Source organism: Pinus tabuliformis, chromosome 2_1, assembly GCF_031772625.1.
Source record: "Pinus tabuliformis cultivar Carrire ecotype Pingquan chromosome 2_1, CPIR1, whole genome shotgun sequence".
Classification (NCBI taxonomy): Eukaryota; Viridiplantae; Streptophyta; class Pinopsida; order Pinales; family Pinaceae; genus Pinus; species Pinus tabuliformis.
The window spans coordinates 909,995,247-910,009,697 of record NC_142299.1 but is presented as its reverse complement, the minus strand read 5'-3'; the positions used below and the strand labels follow the sequence as shown (position 1 = coordinate 910,009,697).

The following is a 14,451-nucleotide window of genomic DNA, read 5'->3' as shown; positions in this document are numbered from 1 at the left end:
GTGGAACGCCCATTAAGACTTTTTTAAACCAAAAAATGAGTACCGATTTCATGTAAATTCATAATCAAATTTTAAAATTTTGCTTCTACATTACACTCATACCAATGGAGAAAAACATAATATCAAACACAAGAAAGAATACAATGTTGCAATTTACCCAAGAGATGGAATCAAGATAGTTCCTAGTCTTCAGTTTCAGAGAGATTTCTCTATTATAAAGTCTCCTAGTATACAAACTCTGAACCCCTTTAAAAACCTTCCTTCTAATTTTTTTATTCCTGCCCCAACCTGACTGTTTCTTGATTCATTATAGAACCATTTATTGAAATAAATATAAAACTATTTTCCAAAGGATAGGAGGATGGAGCTCTGTTTCGCTCCTCTCCTGTTCGCTCCTCTCTGTTTAGGGTTAGGTTAATTTCTGCAGTTTTCACCACAGCTTGACAATTTACCTTGCTGCTCCTTTTTCCGGCTGGCTTCCCGTCTACGTTCGCCTCCATTGTAGCTGCCTCCTGTCGTCGGCCGTCTCTAGGTTCCATTCTCTACTGTTCGGGATGGATGTGGACATGGACTTCGAGGCGGTGGATTATTCACCGGATCCATTTCCTGGTCAATTTATTTTTGGCAGACCTAACCCTAGCCGGCCTCATTCTGCTTCTCCTGTGCCCGCCGTATCCACTCTGACCTGCTATGCTCCTGTGGTCTCTCTCCCGGGGCTCTCTGCCTCCTCCCTTCATTTTGGAACACTTTCTATAGATTCCCCAGCCCTTGATTGTCCGCCGCTTTCACCTGGCACTCTACACCTGCTCTCTGTGGCCTCTCCGTCCTCGCCATCTTTTGATCCCCACCCTCCAGAGGCTATTTACCAAAGGCACCCCTCCCCATCCCTCCGCGAACAAGTTCTGACAGGCACAACCACAAACCCATCTGTGGGGCTTTCGATCCAGGGTTCTGGTCTACCCACCTCGACCTCTATCTCTTCGTCTGGGTGTTTTGAGACCCCGGTGATCAAAGACAAGTCGGCATCACAATAGCATCAGGAAGGGGGCTCTCCCTTGGATCCCTTACAGGATCATCCCACCGCGCCATGTACTTGCAAACAGAAGGTAAAGTGCATTAGAGCCACCTCCAAGGATTTTACGATCAATTTCGGTGAAGGGTTATCTGTGGGTGAGATTGCAGATAAATCTAGTACTATCCTGGTTGGCCATGTCCGGGGAAGGGCATATTTGGCAGAGCGCCTCACTCTTTGGGTTCAAGAAATTTGGGGAAATACTCTGAAAGAGCTGTTGGAGGTGCAGCTCCTCCCCCGCGGATGGTTTGCTTTACACTTCTTGAAGGAAGAATACACACATCTGGTCCTTGCCCGCTACTGGCATATTTAGATGGCCCCGGTCCTCCTCAAGCGTTGGAGCCCGATGTTCGATCCGGAACGGGAACATATAGGAGCTGGACCTCTTTGGGTACGACTTCTAGGGCTCCCTCTATTGTACTAGTTAGAGGACATATTTGTGTGGATCGGGTACATGCTTGGTACCTATCTCGATTATTATAGATCCTACATCGAGTCGAAGAATCGAACCCTCGCACGAATTCTGGTCCATTTTGATACTAAAGAGGGGCTGGAAGAAAAAATTACTCTGCGGTGGAAAAATGTTACTCGGGTGTAGATTTTGGACTACGAGGGAGTTCCATTTCGTTGTAGGAGGTGTCACAAGGTTGGACATGTCTTCAAGGAATGTCCTCTGGTCAAAAAGGCTCTGGATACTCCGACCAAAGTTGCTGATACTAAGGAACAACCTACTCCTTGCACAGATTGTCCTCCCATGCCGAAAAAAAGGGCCTTTGTTCGTGCAGTCTCCCCCCAAGAGGTAGAAGGCTCCCACAGAACTCTGTCACCTCCTATGACATGATCCAGGGCAGCTGTTGAGTCCGCTAGGAAAGCAAGTACTTTCTCTTTTCCCATTCCCTCTGCTTCTGTATCATGTATTTCTTCTCATGTTACAACATCTCCTCTACATTTCATTCCCTCCATTCCTTGCTCCCTTTCCATCCCCTCGCCTTTTTTCTCTACTACTGCTCCATCCTTCCCATCTGTCACTACATCCCCTCCCACATCCTCTGAGGATGGGTCTGAACCCTCTCACTCATATAATCTGTGCTCTCGATCCCACTAGGCTGAAGCATCGTTATCCGCATCAGGGCTTGGTCTCTCCACACCTGGTCCTTCCACCAAATCTTCTCGAGGCCGCAAATCTTTTCTATCCAAAGCTATTATTCGGGCAGGGGCCGAAATAGTTTCTGGAAGACAATCCTCCATTGATAGGGTACTTAGAGCGATGAATACCCAGGAGTGAGTTCCCTCATGAAGTGTCTCTCGTTTAATTGCAGAGGTATGGCTAGTACCTCAAAAAAACTAGCCTTGAGGAGACTCTTCGAGTCTGAGCCCGTCGACATTATCATGCTGCAAGAAACCCTGGGTGAGGCCAAGACTATTACTAATACCCTGGCAACTCTAAAACCTGGCTGGCATTTTCACTCTGTGGGAGCCTCAGGTCGATCCGGTGGACTTGCCATTGGGTATAACCCTAGATCCATCAAAGCCCTCTCTACATGGGGTGGCACAGGATTTATAGGGTTGGATATTTTTTCTGCTGAGCTAGGTCGGGAGCTTCGAATCATTAACATTTACGGGCCTTGCCACAGACGAGAGGATTTTTGGCACAAGTTTTTAAATCTTGCCTTGGTCTCGGCCGATAATATTATCATGGGAGGGGATCTAAATTTCTCTTTGGGGTTCGGAGAATCGTGGGGATCACAAGCACAAGTGGACCACCTCTCAGAGTTCATGCTGAACATATTAGATCGCCATAACCTTGCTGATATTCCCATGAACAAACCCCTTCCCACCTGGAGGAATCGTAGGGTTGGGGAGGCTGCTCTGGCCAGAAGGCTTGATCGTTTCATGATCAAGATCCCATTGATGCAGTTCCTGCACAAATATAGACAATGGGTAGGGGTGGGGGGTGTTTCAGACCACTCTCCCATTTTCATGGAGATTCTAGGTCCCCACCCAAAGCCAAAATCTCCTTTCAAGTTCAATCACACCTGGCTACAAGACCCTGGATTCATCAAGCTTGTCACTGACTTCTGGAATACAAACCCTATCTCAGGTTATCGTTCCTTAGCTGAGGGTTTCTATCATAATCTCTCCCAGTTGAAGAGATTATCTACTACCTGGGCAAGAGAAAAATCACAGAGGGAGGATTAGGCTCTCACACAGATTGAATTTGAACTAAAAATTTTATTGGATGACAGCAATAAGGGTTTTGTATCCATACAAGATAAACTTCACCTCATCGAGCTTGAGAAGTCCAGGGAGAAGATTCTAAAAGAGAGAGAAGAATCCTGGCGTCTGAAGAGCAGAGCTCTGTGGCTGAAAGCAGGGGACGACAATACTAAATTATTTCAGAATTATGCTAAGGGTAGAAAGGTCTCTAATACCATCTGGAACCTTCCCTTACCTGAGGGAGGTGTGGCTGACACCTTCAACAAATTATCTCAGTTGGGCACCACTCACTTTCAAAATCTCTACAAGTCACCTCCTGGGAAAAATTTAGCAGATATCATCCAAGTGGCTGGCCATTTCCCAAGCTTCGTTGATGAAGATAAGAAGGCAGATCTTACCTCCCCTGTCTCTTCAGCTGAACTTGAAGGAACCCTGAAATGGTTCAAAAAGGACAAAAGCCCTAGACCAGATGGGTGGACAGTCGAATTTTACCTTGCTTTTTATGAATTACTGGGGAATGACTTGCTACAAGTGATTGAGGAATGCAGAACTACTGGAAGATTATATGATGCTATGAACACCACATTCATTGCTCTCATCCCTAAGTCAGACTCCCCCTCATCCTTTAACGATTTCAGGCCCATTTCTCTCTGCAATTGTCTATACAAGATCATAGCTAAAATCATTGCCAATAGGATCCGTCCCATCCTCTCTCAGCATATTTCCCCTGAACAATTTGCTTTCCTGGAGAACCGACAGATACATGAAGCCATAGGCACGGCTCAGGAAGCCATTCATTCCATTCGGTCAAAGAAGCTTAAGGGCATCATACTAAAAATTGATTTGGCCAAAGCTTTTGATCGTGTCAGTTGGCTTTACATCAAAATGCTTCTTATGCACTTGGGCTTCCCCCACAGTTTCATCAAATGGATCATGTCCTGCATTACCTCAACCACTTTCAGCGTTCTCATTAATGGATATGCATCACATTTTTTCCATGCTGAAAGGGGTCTAAGACAAGGCTGTCCCCTATCACCCCTCCTCTTCCTTATTGTCATGGAAGGTCTCAGTAGAATCCTTATCCAGGAAAAGAGAAATGGTTGACTTTTCGGGCTTAAAATATCTTGGTAGTGCTACCTCACACATCTATTATTCGTGGATTATGTCCTTATTTTCCTTGATGGCAACATCAGAGACTTAGCATCTTTTGCAAATGCACTCTCTCTTTTCTCTAGGGCTACGGGAATGCTAGCAAATCAAGGGAAATGATGAGCCCAAATTTTTGGTACAATTTGGGCTCATTTGGCCTACTTTCTTTGCTCAAACCATTCATCTTTCATTGCTTATGCATTCCTTTCTTGGTTTATTCGTGTTGTTTGTAGGAAGAAGGGTAGGCATTCTATCTACGTGACTAATACATGATGATTTCAGGTTTTTGGCATTAAAAGGGAGCAAAGACCACGAAAAAGGAGACAAGGAGACAGTAAGGTGGCACTGCTGGTTTTTAGGAGAGGATGTCCATAGTCTTGGGGACCTTCCTCGTGATTCCCACCATAGCTTCGAGCTCCAACCAATCTCCCCACCGAGCTTAGAGGCAGCCAACCGTTCTACAGGAACATCAGTTACAACTGTTCTACAGGATCAGCAGTTTAACCTTCAGTTGGACAGCCGAGCTCCACAAATCAAGGAAACCTATTGGATTATCATTTTGCATAAATACTAAGGCCGTAGCCTTTGATAGAGGCTTTTTGAACTTTTTCATTACTATTGTAATTTCGAAGTACGAGCTACAGCTCGGTGTTGGTTCTTTTTGTAAGCTAGTTTTGGCATGACATCAGATTTTTGGTTATGAATAAAGGCAGGCAGATTTTGATCTCATTCTGAGTTTCTAAGGGAGCTATAGCTCTCAGGTTAGGGCCCAACCTGAGAGCAATAGACCTCCTCTGTGTTGTAATGTTATTTGCCTTTCGTTCCAGCACTTCGTTTCTTTACTTTGACATGCAATTCGAATTTACAGTCTGCTGATTTAGTTTTTATGAGATTGAATAGGATTAGTTTATGGTGAATTTACTTCCAGTTGCTTAGGTTAGAAGAGGATAGTTATAATTCATTGGAGCTCTAGAAAAAGGTTGAAAGGACCTCACTGCCATCTCTGTTAGGGATTGGGGTGTAGTCTGAACCAACCACCAAAACCAAACGCAGTTCTTTTCACGTCCATGCAAGCTGCAACAGTTACTTTAGTCGTAGATCCATCCATGCACTTTGGTCTTGATCATTACTTCTTCATTCCACTTCCATGCATGAGTTTCTTTCACAAATTGCACTGCTGTTCATTGGTTCAAAATAGCACAGTTAACATAGGTTAAAGAGTTCTCGTTCTTGGTGACATTCATAGACAATTTGTTTCATCTACACTGCTCCACACCATTCCATTACCTTCCTCTTCTTGTCAACCACACCTAAAGCCACTCGACCGACCTCTGTTCAGCTCGTTTACCTTCCAGCTCTTCCATTACTCACGTGGCTCCATTTACTTAACCTTTCGTTGATCCCATCCTTCCAGCCATCAACCCACTGCATGCACTCTTTCTCCATATGACTTCTCTGCTCCTGAGCCATCACCAGTTCCATCTCCACCTTACCTATCCACCCAAGCCGTTCCATCACTTCACCAACACACAAAACTTCCACCTACAACACATCCTGTAGAAGGTAGCAGACTTCCTGTAGAAATTCCTTAGTTTCCTATAGGATCCCCTGCAGACATCCTGTAGGAGCCTGCAAACTTGGTTACCGAGCATCCGAACATTGTATACTTCTGTGGACCGATGCTAGGGACCCTCTGGGACCTCTCCTAGCCATCCTGACCTTGCCCATGCTTTCCTTCCATTCGAACCGCTCCTGCACAGTCAAACCCTAATCAAAAGCATCATCACAATAAATCCAACCACTTAATGAAAAAATACAAAAACATGTCTTTTCAGATGCAAGTAGCTTAGATGCATGTATTTCAGCTCACTGCAAGTAATGGCATCATTGGTAGAAGTTTCATTCACAGTTTTGCATTGTAAGGGCCTAGCTAGTCAAATTAGGGTTTACTAGGGTTTTCATGCTTTGTTGGCTTTCAGTTTCTTTTTGCAAGTAGATTAGCCTCCTTCGAGTTAGCTTTCGTCCATCACTCATAAAGCTTCTTCTGTGAGCATATAGAAGTTGGCTTGAGCCCTAGCGGACTTGTGCCAGCTGACCAAGTGACAGCTGCGACAAGAGCTAGTACTTGTGCATACAGCACTGTCGCTTCCAAGTTTGTACGAACTACCGAGTTGATAAAATTAGAGATAGGAAGCTCCAGGAGTTGTAGCATTATTGCTACAATACTGAAGCCCACCATCTTTTTGGCGCCGTTGCCGGGGAAGCGTCAGAGTATTGGTGATTGTCGCTTTTCTTCTATTTTCCACTACAATCTTCTCCTAAGTAGTTTATTTCATTTCCATTCTGCAAAACTAGCATAGACATTTCCTGCTTTCATAGATTAGCATTTCTTGCTTTCATAGATTAGCATTTCCTGCTTTCATAGATTAGCATTTCCTGCTTTCATATATTAGCATTTCCTGCTTTCATAGATTAGCATTTCCTGCTTTCATAGATTAGCCTTTCATTTCTACAAGCGTAGACTAGTGTTTCATTTCTGCAATTTCATTTGAGCAGAGTAGATTAGTTCTTCCCTGCTTCCAGTTTAATTCTGCATCTTTCATAGTTAGTTGTAGATCAATCTATTTTAGTTTTGCAGGTACCAAAGGAAAAAAAGCAAAAAGCAAAACTCAGGCAGCTAAGCAAGCAAAGGTGGAGACACCTGTGTCTACAGGAAAGCAGAAACAGGCTTCTACAGGAAGCCCAAAGACAGAGAAAGGGTCTTCTCCAGGAAGCCCGAAAATTACCAAAACAGGGGCTTCTACAGGAAACCCCGGAAAGGTGAAACCCAAAGAGAAGAAGGTGGATATTCTGGCACGGGAGGCAGCAGCTGTATTAGCTGGCCTCAGCATGCCACCTAAGCCAAAAGAAAAGAGGAAGAGGGAGACCCCTCTATACTTTAAAGCTTGAAGAAGTGTTAGGATAAAGACGGGCAAGCCACAGCCTCAGTCCAGCAGCCCGATTGTCATCGAAGATACACCTACTTCTCCCAAGGAAAAGTCACCCTCCAGGATCACAATCACCTACGAGAAGGGGAGTCCAAAGAAAAATACGTGGCAAGAAAGGTTAGACCTGTTGACTGAAAAAACTCGGCTACAGGAAGCTGAAAATGTTCTACAGGACACTCTGGCCCGGCTACAGGAAACAGAAAAGAGGGAAGGAGAAGGACCCTCATCACCACCAAGGGAGGGTGAAGTAGAACTGCCTGAAGAGATAGAAAGAGAACATATACCAGAACCTAGCCCTTCGCCTAATCTGAGTTCATACTACGCCTTTTTAGAGGCGGGCAAAATCATACCGCAGAAATTTACTGTGCCTCTATTTTTTGCACTAGAGGAAGAAAGAGTCCGTTCCCACACATGGATGCAGATTGCCAAATCAAAGGGTGTGGCGGACATAGGCCCTTTACAAGAGCAACTCAAGGAGGTCAGGAGTGAATTCACCATGGCTAAACATGTGGCTAACTGCCAACGTGTGCTTCTACAAGAAGAAAATCAGAAGCTGAGATTGCAGCTACAGGAACTAAGGGCAGGGCAGGAACATCCTCCAAATACATCACAAAAGAACAACAAAGCAAAAAGGAGCTGACCACCGGTCTTGAAGAGCCAATGACACTTCTACAGGAAGCAGAACAGCAAACAAAAATTGAAGTGCAAGCTCTAAAAGAACAGTTGCAACAGAAGGAAGCACAATTGGCCTGCATGGCCAGTTGGGCCATGGAGGCAATACAGTGCAGACCACCTGCAAAATCCTATGGATTGTACTTAAAAGATCAATGGCTGCAGTTCCAAATAAACACCTTGGCACAAAGAGGTATTTCACATATCCAAAACCCACAACAATTTTCTGAATTGTGCAGTACTAGTTCGTCAGAAGACAAAGCCAAATTAGTAGAGTTTTACCTCCACAATTTGGCTTTGCCTAATGAAGTCTCCTGGGATCCCAATATTGCCTTGGGTGATATGCAATTGATGGCGTTCGCTTCGTGGTTAAACCACGAGAATCAAAGAGCAGCTGAAGCAAAATCGGTCATGAACCGAGAAGTGAGCGAGCCACTGTTCATTCGAGCAGAACCAGAGGATCCGGTGGCACTCATCTCAGCCCACCAACAGTTGGCTACTGATCCCACAGCTTCCTTGAGATTTATGGACCAACAGGCACAAGCCATAGCTCACTTTGAAGAAATGAAAAGGTTGTTAGGAGAAAGTGCTGCCCAAGCATGTGCACGCAGATGGAGTACCTTGGCACACAGCTTGAAAATCCGAGAGTACCATACCCCCATTCGGATGAGGGAAGCTTTGGCAAGGGTTGACCTTTACAAGAAATCCATGCAAAGCCTCCAGGCCAGCTGGATTGGCCTTAAACTTAGCCCACCACTGCTGCTAGGGTTGACTGAAGGCAATACAGAGGAGGATGACAGTCAACAATGGGAAGAAGTGAACAGGAAAGCAGGGTTCCATATCAACAGAGAGGACACTACCACAGAGCCTTGGGATGTAAGGGAAGCAGTGAAAGCAATGAAGGATGAAGATTTGGACTAAGTTGCTCAAGGATGAGCAAATAGTTTAGCTGGGGGGTGATGATGAGCCCCAATTTTTGGTACAATTTGGGCTCATTTGGCCTACTTGCTTTGCTCAAACCATTCATCTTTCATTGCTTATGCATTCATTTCTTGGTTTATTCGTGTTGTTTGTAGGAAGAAGGGTAGGCATTCTATCTACGTGACTAATACATGATGATTTCAGGTTTTTGGCATTAAAAGGGAGCAAAGACCACGAAAAAGGAGACAAGGAGACAGTAAGGTGGCACTGCTGGTTTTTAGGAGAGGATGTCCACAATCTTGGGGACCTTCCTCGTGATTCCCACCATAGCTCCGAGCTCCAACCAATCTCCCCACCGAGCTTAGAGGCAGCCAACCGTTCTACAGGAAATCCACCATCACCCTAGCCTATACCATCATACAAGAGTCTCGGTTTGCTCAGCACCACTTTCCTTATAACATCCTTCCTCTGGATCAAGGTTTCAAATACTTGGGCTTTTGGGTTAAGCCCTTGAGTCAAAAAATCGTTGATTGGATCTGGTTGGTCATCAAGCTGGAAAAAAGGCTGACTCATTGGAGTCATCGTTTTTTATCTCGAGCAGGAAGATTGGTCCTCATCAAATCTGTGCTGGAGGCCACACCAGTCTTCTGGATGTCCCTTGCATGGATTCCCAGGAACATACTGGCCTGTCTACAACAAATTTGCAGCAGATACCTCTGGAATGGGCATCAAGATAAAAGGATCTTTGCTTGGGTGAGCTGGAAAAAGATTGCACTACCTAAAAAATGGGGTGGATGGGGCCTTAAAGATCTCAGCCATTTTGCACAGGCTTTGGCTGCAAAAATGGGATGGACCCTACTCACGGGACAGAACCTCTGGACCACTGTCTCCTTCCACAAATATATCTGGCCCATGCAGATTATGGATTGGGTGCGTCTACCTTCCTGGAATACCACAGGTATCTCCTCTGTTTGGAAAGCTCTCATTCATTCCCTCCCGATCATTCGAAATCACCTTGTATGGCGAATAATCGATGGCACAAGTGTCCGCATTGGAATGGATCCTTGGGCAGGTGGGGGTGCCAGCTACCGTCTCTTGAGAGATCTAATTCTACTATTAAATCAGAGGGACATATCTGTCATTGCTCACATTGTTGACCATGACAACACTACCCTCCTCTCTCAAGGATGGAAGTCTGCTGAAGCTCTTGATTTACCTCCTCAATGGCACCATGAATGGCATGATTATATAACTACTTTAACAAAATCCCATATCCGAATTATGGAGGGTCCTGATGAACTTAGATGGAGCATGGCTGAAAATGGTATATACTCGCCAAAAGCAGGTTACCTTGCTATCAGTGAACACAGACAACCAGAGAACTCTCTAGCATGGTGGCGTTTGATTTGGAAGCTAAATGCTCCCCTGAGGACTATACTTTTCTTCTGGTGTGTGCTCAGTAATAAAGTCCCTACGGGGGATCTTTTAGCACATTGCTCTTTCCATGGTCCGAGCTGGTGCGTTCTCTGTAAACAGGACTCCGAATCCTTGGACCATCTTTTCTTGAAATGCGATTTTACCAAAAATCTTTGGGAATCCATCTCAATCCCATTACAAGCTGGTAGATGGGAAGCAGACTGTATATCCAGTGCTTGGCAAAACTGGTGCACAATCAATCCAGGTTCTAAACTGCTAAACCTTCCCCTGCTGTTTTGCTGGTCCATCTGGCTGACAAGGAATAAAATCATATTTGATGATGGGAATGCAAACGGGCCTGTTATGACTGCTAAAATCATTACAGCCTATCACGAATTACCTGATAGCATATCACCAGCACCGCGCCGCCCTACAGCACATGCTCCGATCGATAAAACCACTCCCTGGGCGTTTTTTGATGGAGCAGCGCAAGAGCGTGGATGTGGAGGTGGCTTTACCTTGCATCTAAATGAACATCACAAATTCAGTGTCAAGTTGGGACTTGGAGGAGGCACTAATAATTTTGCTGAACTCATCACTCTTGGTGATTCAAAAATCATAATAAACTAGCTCAACAATGTCATAGCCTGCCATGCACATTCTCTTAGACATTTATTGGATGAAGTGATATTGTTCAAATCACAATTTAACAGTATTTCATGTCATCACATTTACAGGGAATATAACCAATGCGTTGATCGGCTTTCCAAGGCAGCCACGCTACTACCCAGAGGTCAGTGGTTGATACATGAACAGAATGGAGCTGAGCAGAACCAGTATTATCACTGGCCATACATAGATCAGGCATATCATAGGGCAGACAGGCCCTAGTTTATAAAATTTTGTTTATTATTTATGAACACACAGTTTCATGTGACAGCTACATTGTATATATCATTGCATGATATCCACAAACCTTTTATGCACTCGCCCTGTGGGGTGAATTACATTGTAAATATTTCATTTCTAGTAATTATCAGACTACTACCCTGCGTGGTATGAGACCAACAATCAACACTTTTTGATTCATAGTGCCAACCAAAGATGTAATTATTTCAACGACATGGCTACAAGCCAAACGACATGGCTACAAGCCAAACTGCATATGCTGCGCAACATCTACTATATGTAATTTTTCAAATATAAATGAAAGATTACAATTTTTCCTGGTGGAAAAAAAAATGTAAAACTATTTTCGTCTTTTATTTTTATTATTATTATTTTAAATTAAAATATATTTTTAAAACAAGGTCTCGTAACTCAATCATAAAATATCAAAAATTTTAATATTAATATTAATATTATACTCAACCATTTAATTTTCAATGTTATTTAATACATTAGAATTTTAATTAAAGGTGCAACACATTAATAAGATTCAAATGTAAATGGCGGATGTAGGTCCCTGACTGTTTGTTGCATCCATGTTGGAGCTGAAGTGGACATGCATTAGTGTCTATGGAAGTTGATAATGCACGTGGGTCCCGACTTACGTTGACAAACCAACTGCGGTTTTTGAAAACCATAAACCACTTTGCGCTAGGTCCTTGTGGTGGTTTTGGAAAAACAGGTGAAGGGTGGCGCAATCAATATGGATCGTAGATTTTCAAACTGGTGGTTTTTCCATACAATTTTGCGAAACCTCTCCTCTGGTTAAACTTCATCGAGTAAAGGGTCGCCGTATGCTGTTGGATGAAACACGAACTCACTGGAGCAGTCGATCTGGAGTCGAGTACTGTTGTTTTAAACTGGAATAATTATTTCAAGAATGTTGGCACAAAAGTGATAAAGCTTTGACTGAGAAAATAGCTTATTTGCAAGTTGTAAGCATTTGACAACTGAGTCAATTGTCAATTTTGATGGGAGTTGTCTATAATGTGATTTTTTGGAGATTTCGGTGACGGAATCCCGCAGAAGAAATTGAGGTTAAATCTTGATTTGTTGCAGTTAAAATGGTTTTTTAACTGTATATTTGGATTCAACACCCTGGAAAACTCCTGGGACGCTTTCATTGTGCAGAAACTAGCTATCAAACTTGCGATTCCAATAACTTCCTGCCGGATTTCGACCAGAAAAACCGCCAAAAAAACTTTTAAAAAATCGCGTTATAGACAACTGCATTTTGATGCTCCATACCCTTCAACTTCTGCAACTGATGCTTCCCAAATAATTGGACTAGTGACCATTGGACAAATATTATGTAACGCTATTACATGTTCGTTTCCCTAGACAACATAATTTGTTCCTACCAATCCCTGCATTTTGACCCAACAACAACCACGACGCATTGCGCAAATTCTACCCAAGACTACAGCATCACCTCAATGAAGAAGCCACATGACACGCAGATCTGGTACGTGTACATAAGCCCAAGAAAGTCTATGAAATCTCTCTCTTACTGCATATCTGTCTATTAACATCATAAAACCAACAGTCGAGCCCCCTGTCGGGTCCTCTCGATGGAGACGGAGGACGGATACGGAGGACGGAGATGAGACGGAGGACAGAGAAGGGTCCACCACTCCCACTGGATCCACTCGATGACTGATCCACTTCTAGCCTTGCTTGTTCTAGCTTAGCTAAGATACTTGCTAGCCCTGCTCGTGCTTATCAGTCGAGCCCCCTGTCGGGTCCTCTCCCTTATGGTCGAGCAACTAAAGTTCCTCTCCTCTCCCTCTCCTTATCAGTCGAGCCCCTGACGGACCTTATGGTCGAGCACCCTAAAGGGTTTTAACGCTCACTCATCATATGGGTGAGGGACGGAGTCACTCACTATTCATATGGTGAGGGTCCTTATCAGTCGAGCCCCCTGTCGGGTCCTCTCCCTTTTGGTCGAGCCTGCTTACGCATCCTTAACAGTCGAGCACCTAAAGGTCCTTATGGTCGAGCCCCTCCGGTCCTCACCATATGAGTCCCTACCCGGCCTTGGGTGAAAATGTTTATATACGCTATTTCCGTAAGCGCGAAGCCCTAACCATTTGGGAGTGGATCCAGTTGGTTCAGAGAAAGCAAGCAGTTCTTTGGAGCCACGTGAAAATGGCGATTTTTGGGCGATTTTTAGGTCCCCGCTAGGTCCCTAGCCGGGGGCTTTTGAAGTAGCTGTAGAAGGCACGCAAATGCCATCTCCGCTCCTCTCCTCTCGATGGCAGCCATATCAGTCGAGCCCCTAAAGGGACAGAGTCACTCACTATTCATATGGTGAGGGTCCTCTCCCTCTCCCTCTCCTTAACAGTCGAGCCTGCTTACGCATCCTTATGGTCGAGTACCTAAAGGTCCTATGGTCGAGCGCCTCCGGTCCTTATCAGTCGAGCCTGCTTGCGCATCCTCTCGATGGCGGCCTTATCAGTCGAGCATGCTTACGCATCCAACTAATTTGGGGCCATTTTAGCTTGGCGGAGGTTTTTCAAGACCCCCCCTACCATTATTGCCATTTTAGGAGGGCGGCGGTTTTTCAAGATTCCCCATCCCATTCTTGCCATTTTAGTTTGGCGGAGGTTTTGAAGCGTAATGACATATATAATAGAGCAAGTCATCTGATTTCATTTGAATGAGAAGGGGCTTCCTCTCCCTCTCCCTATCAGTCGAGTACCTAAAGGTCCTTATGGTCGAGCCCCCCTCTCCTCTCCTTATCAGTCGAGCCCCCTAAAGGGTCCTCTCCCTATGGTCGAGCGCCTCCGGTCCTTATTAGTCGAGTGTGCTAACGCACCCTAAAGGGTCCTAGTGCAAGGGAACGAACGACTTGTTCTTTTGTCTATCCTTTTTTCGGTATCACCCTGGCGACGGGGAAAACTACCATCATTCGGTAGGGAAATGAGAATCCAGAATATGAATATGTATGTTACCCTTATATTAGAAGCATCCTCCTGTTTCCACTTCCGCTACGACAACGTGTCCCAAACAATATTGGAAATCGTTGGTTGGGAAGAGAGTACAAAGTTAGCAAGCAACTTTGTTGTG

At 44.6% G+C, this 14,451-nt stretch overlaps 1 protein-coding gene across 1 annotated transcript; it reads left to right on the top strand.

Moving 5' to 3' along the window:
- Positions 1–554: 554 nt before the first annotated feature.
- LOC149203598 (uncharacterized) lies at positions 555–11,064 on the top strand. The gene is made up of 4 exons (XM_089401931.1): positions 555–948; positions 1,183–1,318; positions 3,319–4,157; positions 9,620–11,064. Exons 1-4 carry the CDS (start codon positions 555–557, stop codon positions 11,062–11,064), a joined length of 2,814 nt encoding a protein of 937 aa, XP_089258057.1.
- The last annotated feature ends 3,387 nt before the right edge of the window (positions 11,065–14,451 follow it).

What these genes read in the sequence shown, in the direction of transcription:
- LOC149203598 (XM_089401931.1), top strand. Translation starts at nt 555, where the DNA reads ATGGATGTGGACATGGACTTCGAGGCGGTGGATTATTCACCGGATCCA. An exon ending in CAGCTCCTCCCCCGCGGATG is followed by an intron (nt 1,319 to 3,318) that starts GTTTGCTTTACA and finishes ATTGGATGACAG; the next exon opens with CAATAAGGGTTTTGTATCCA. An exon ending in CAAAGCTTTTGATCGTGTCA is followed by an intron (nt 4,158 to 9,619) that starts GTTGGCTTTACA and finishes TATCTCGAGCAG; the next exon opens with GAAGATTGGTCCTCATCAAA.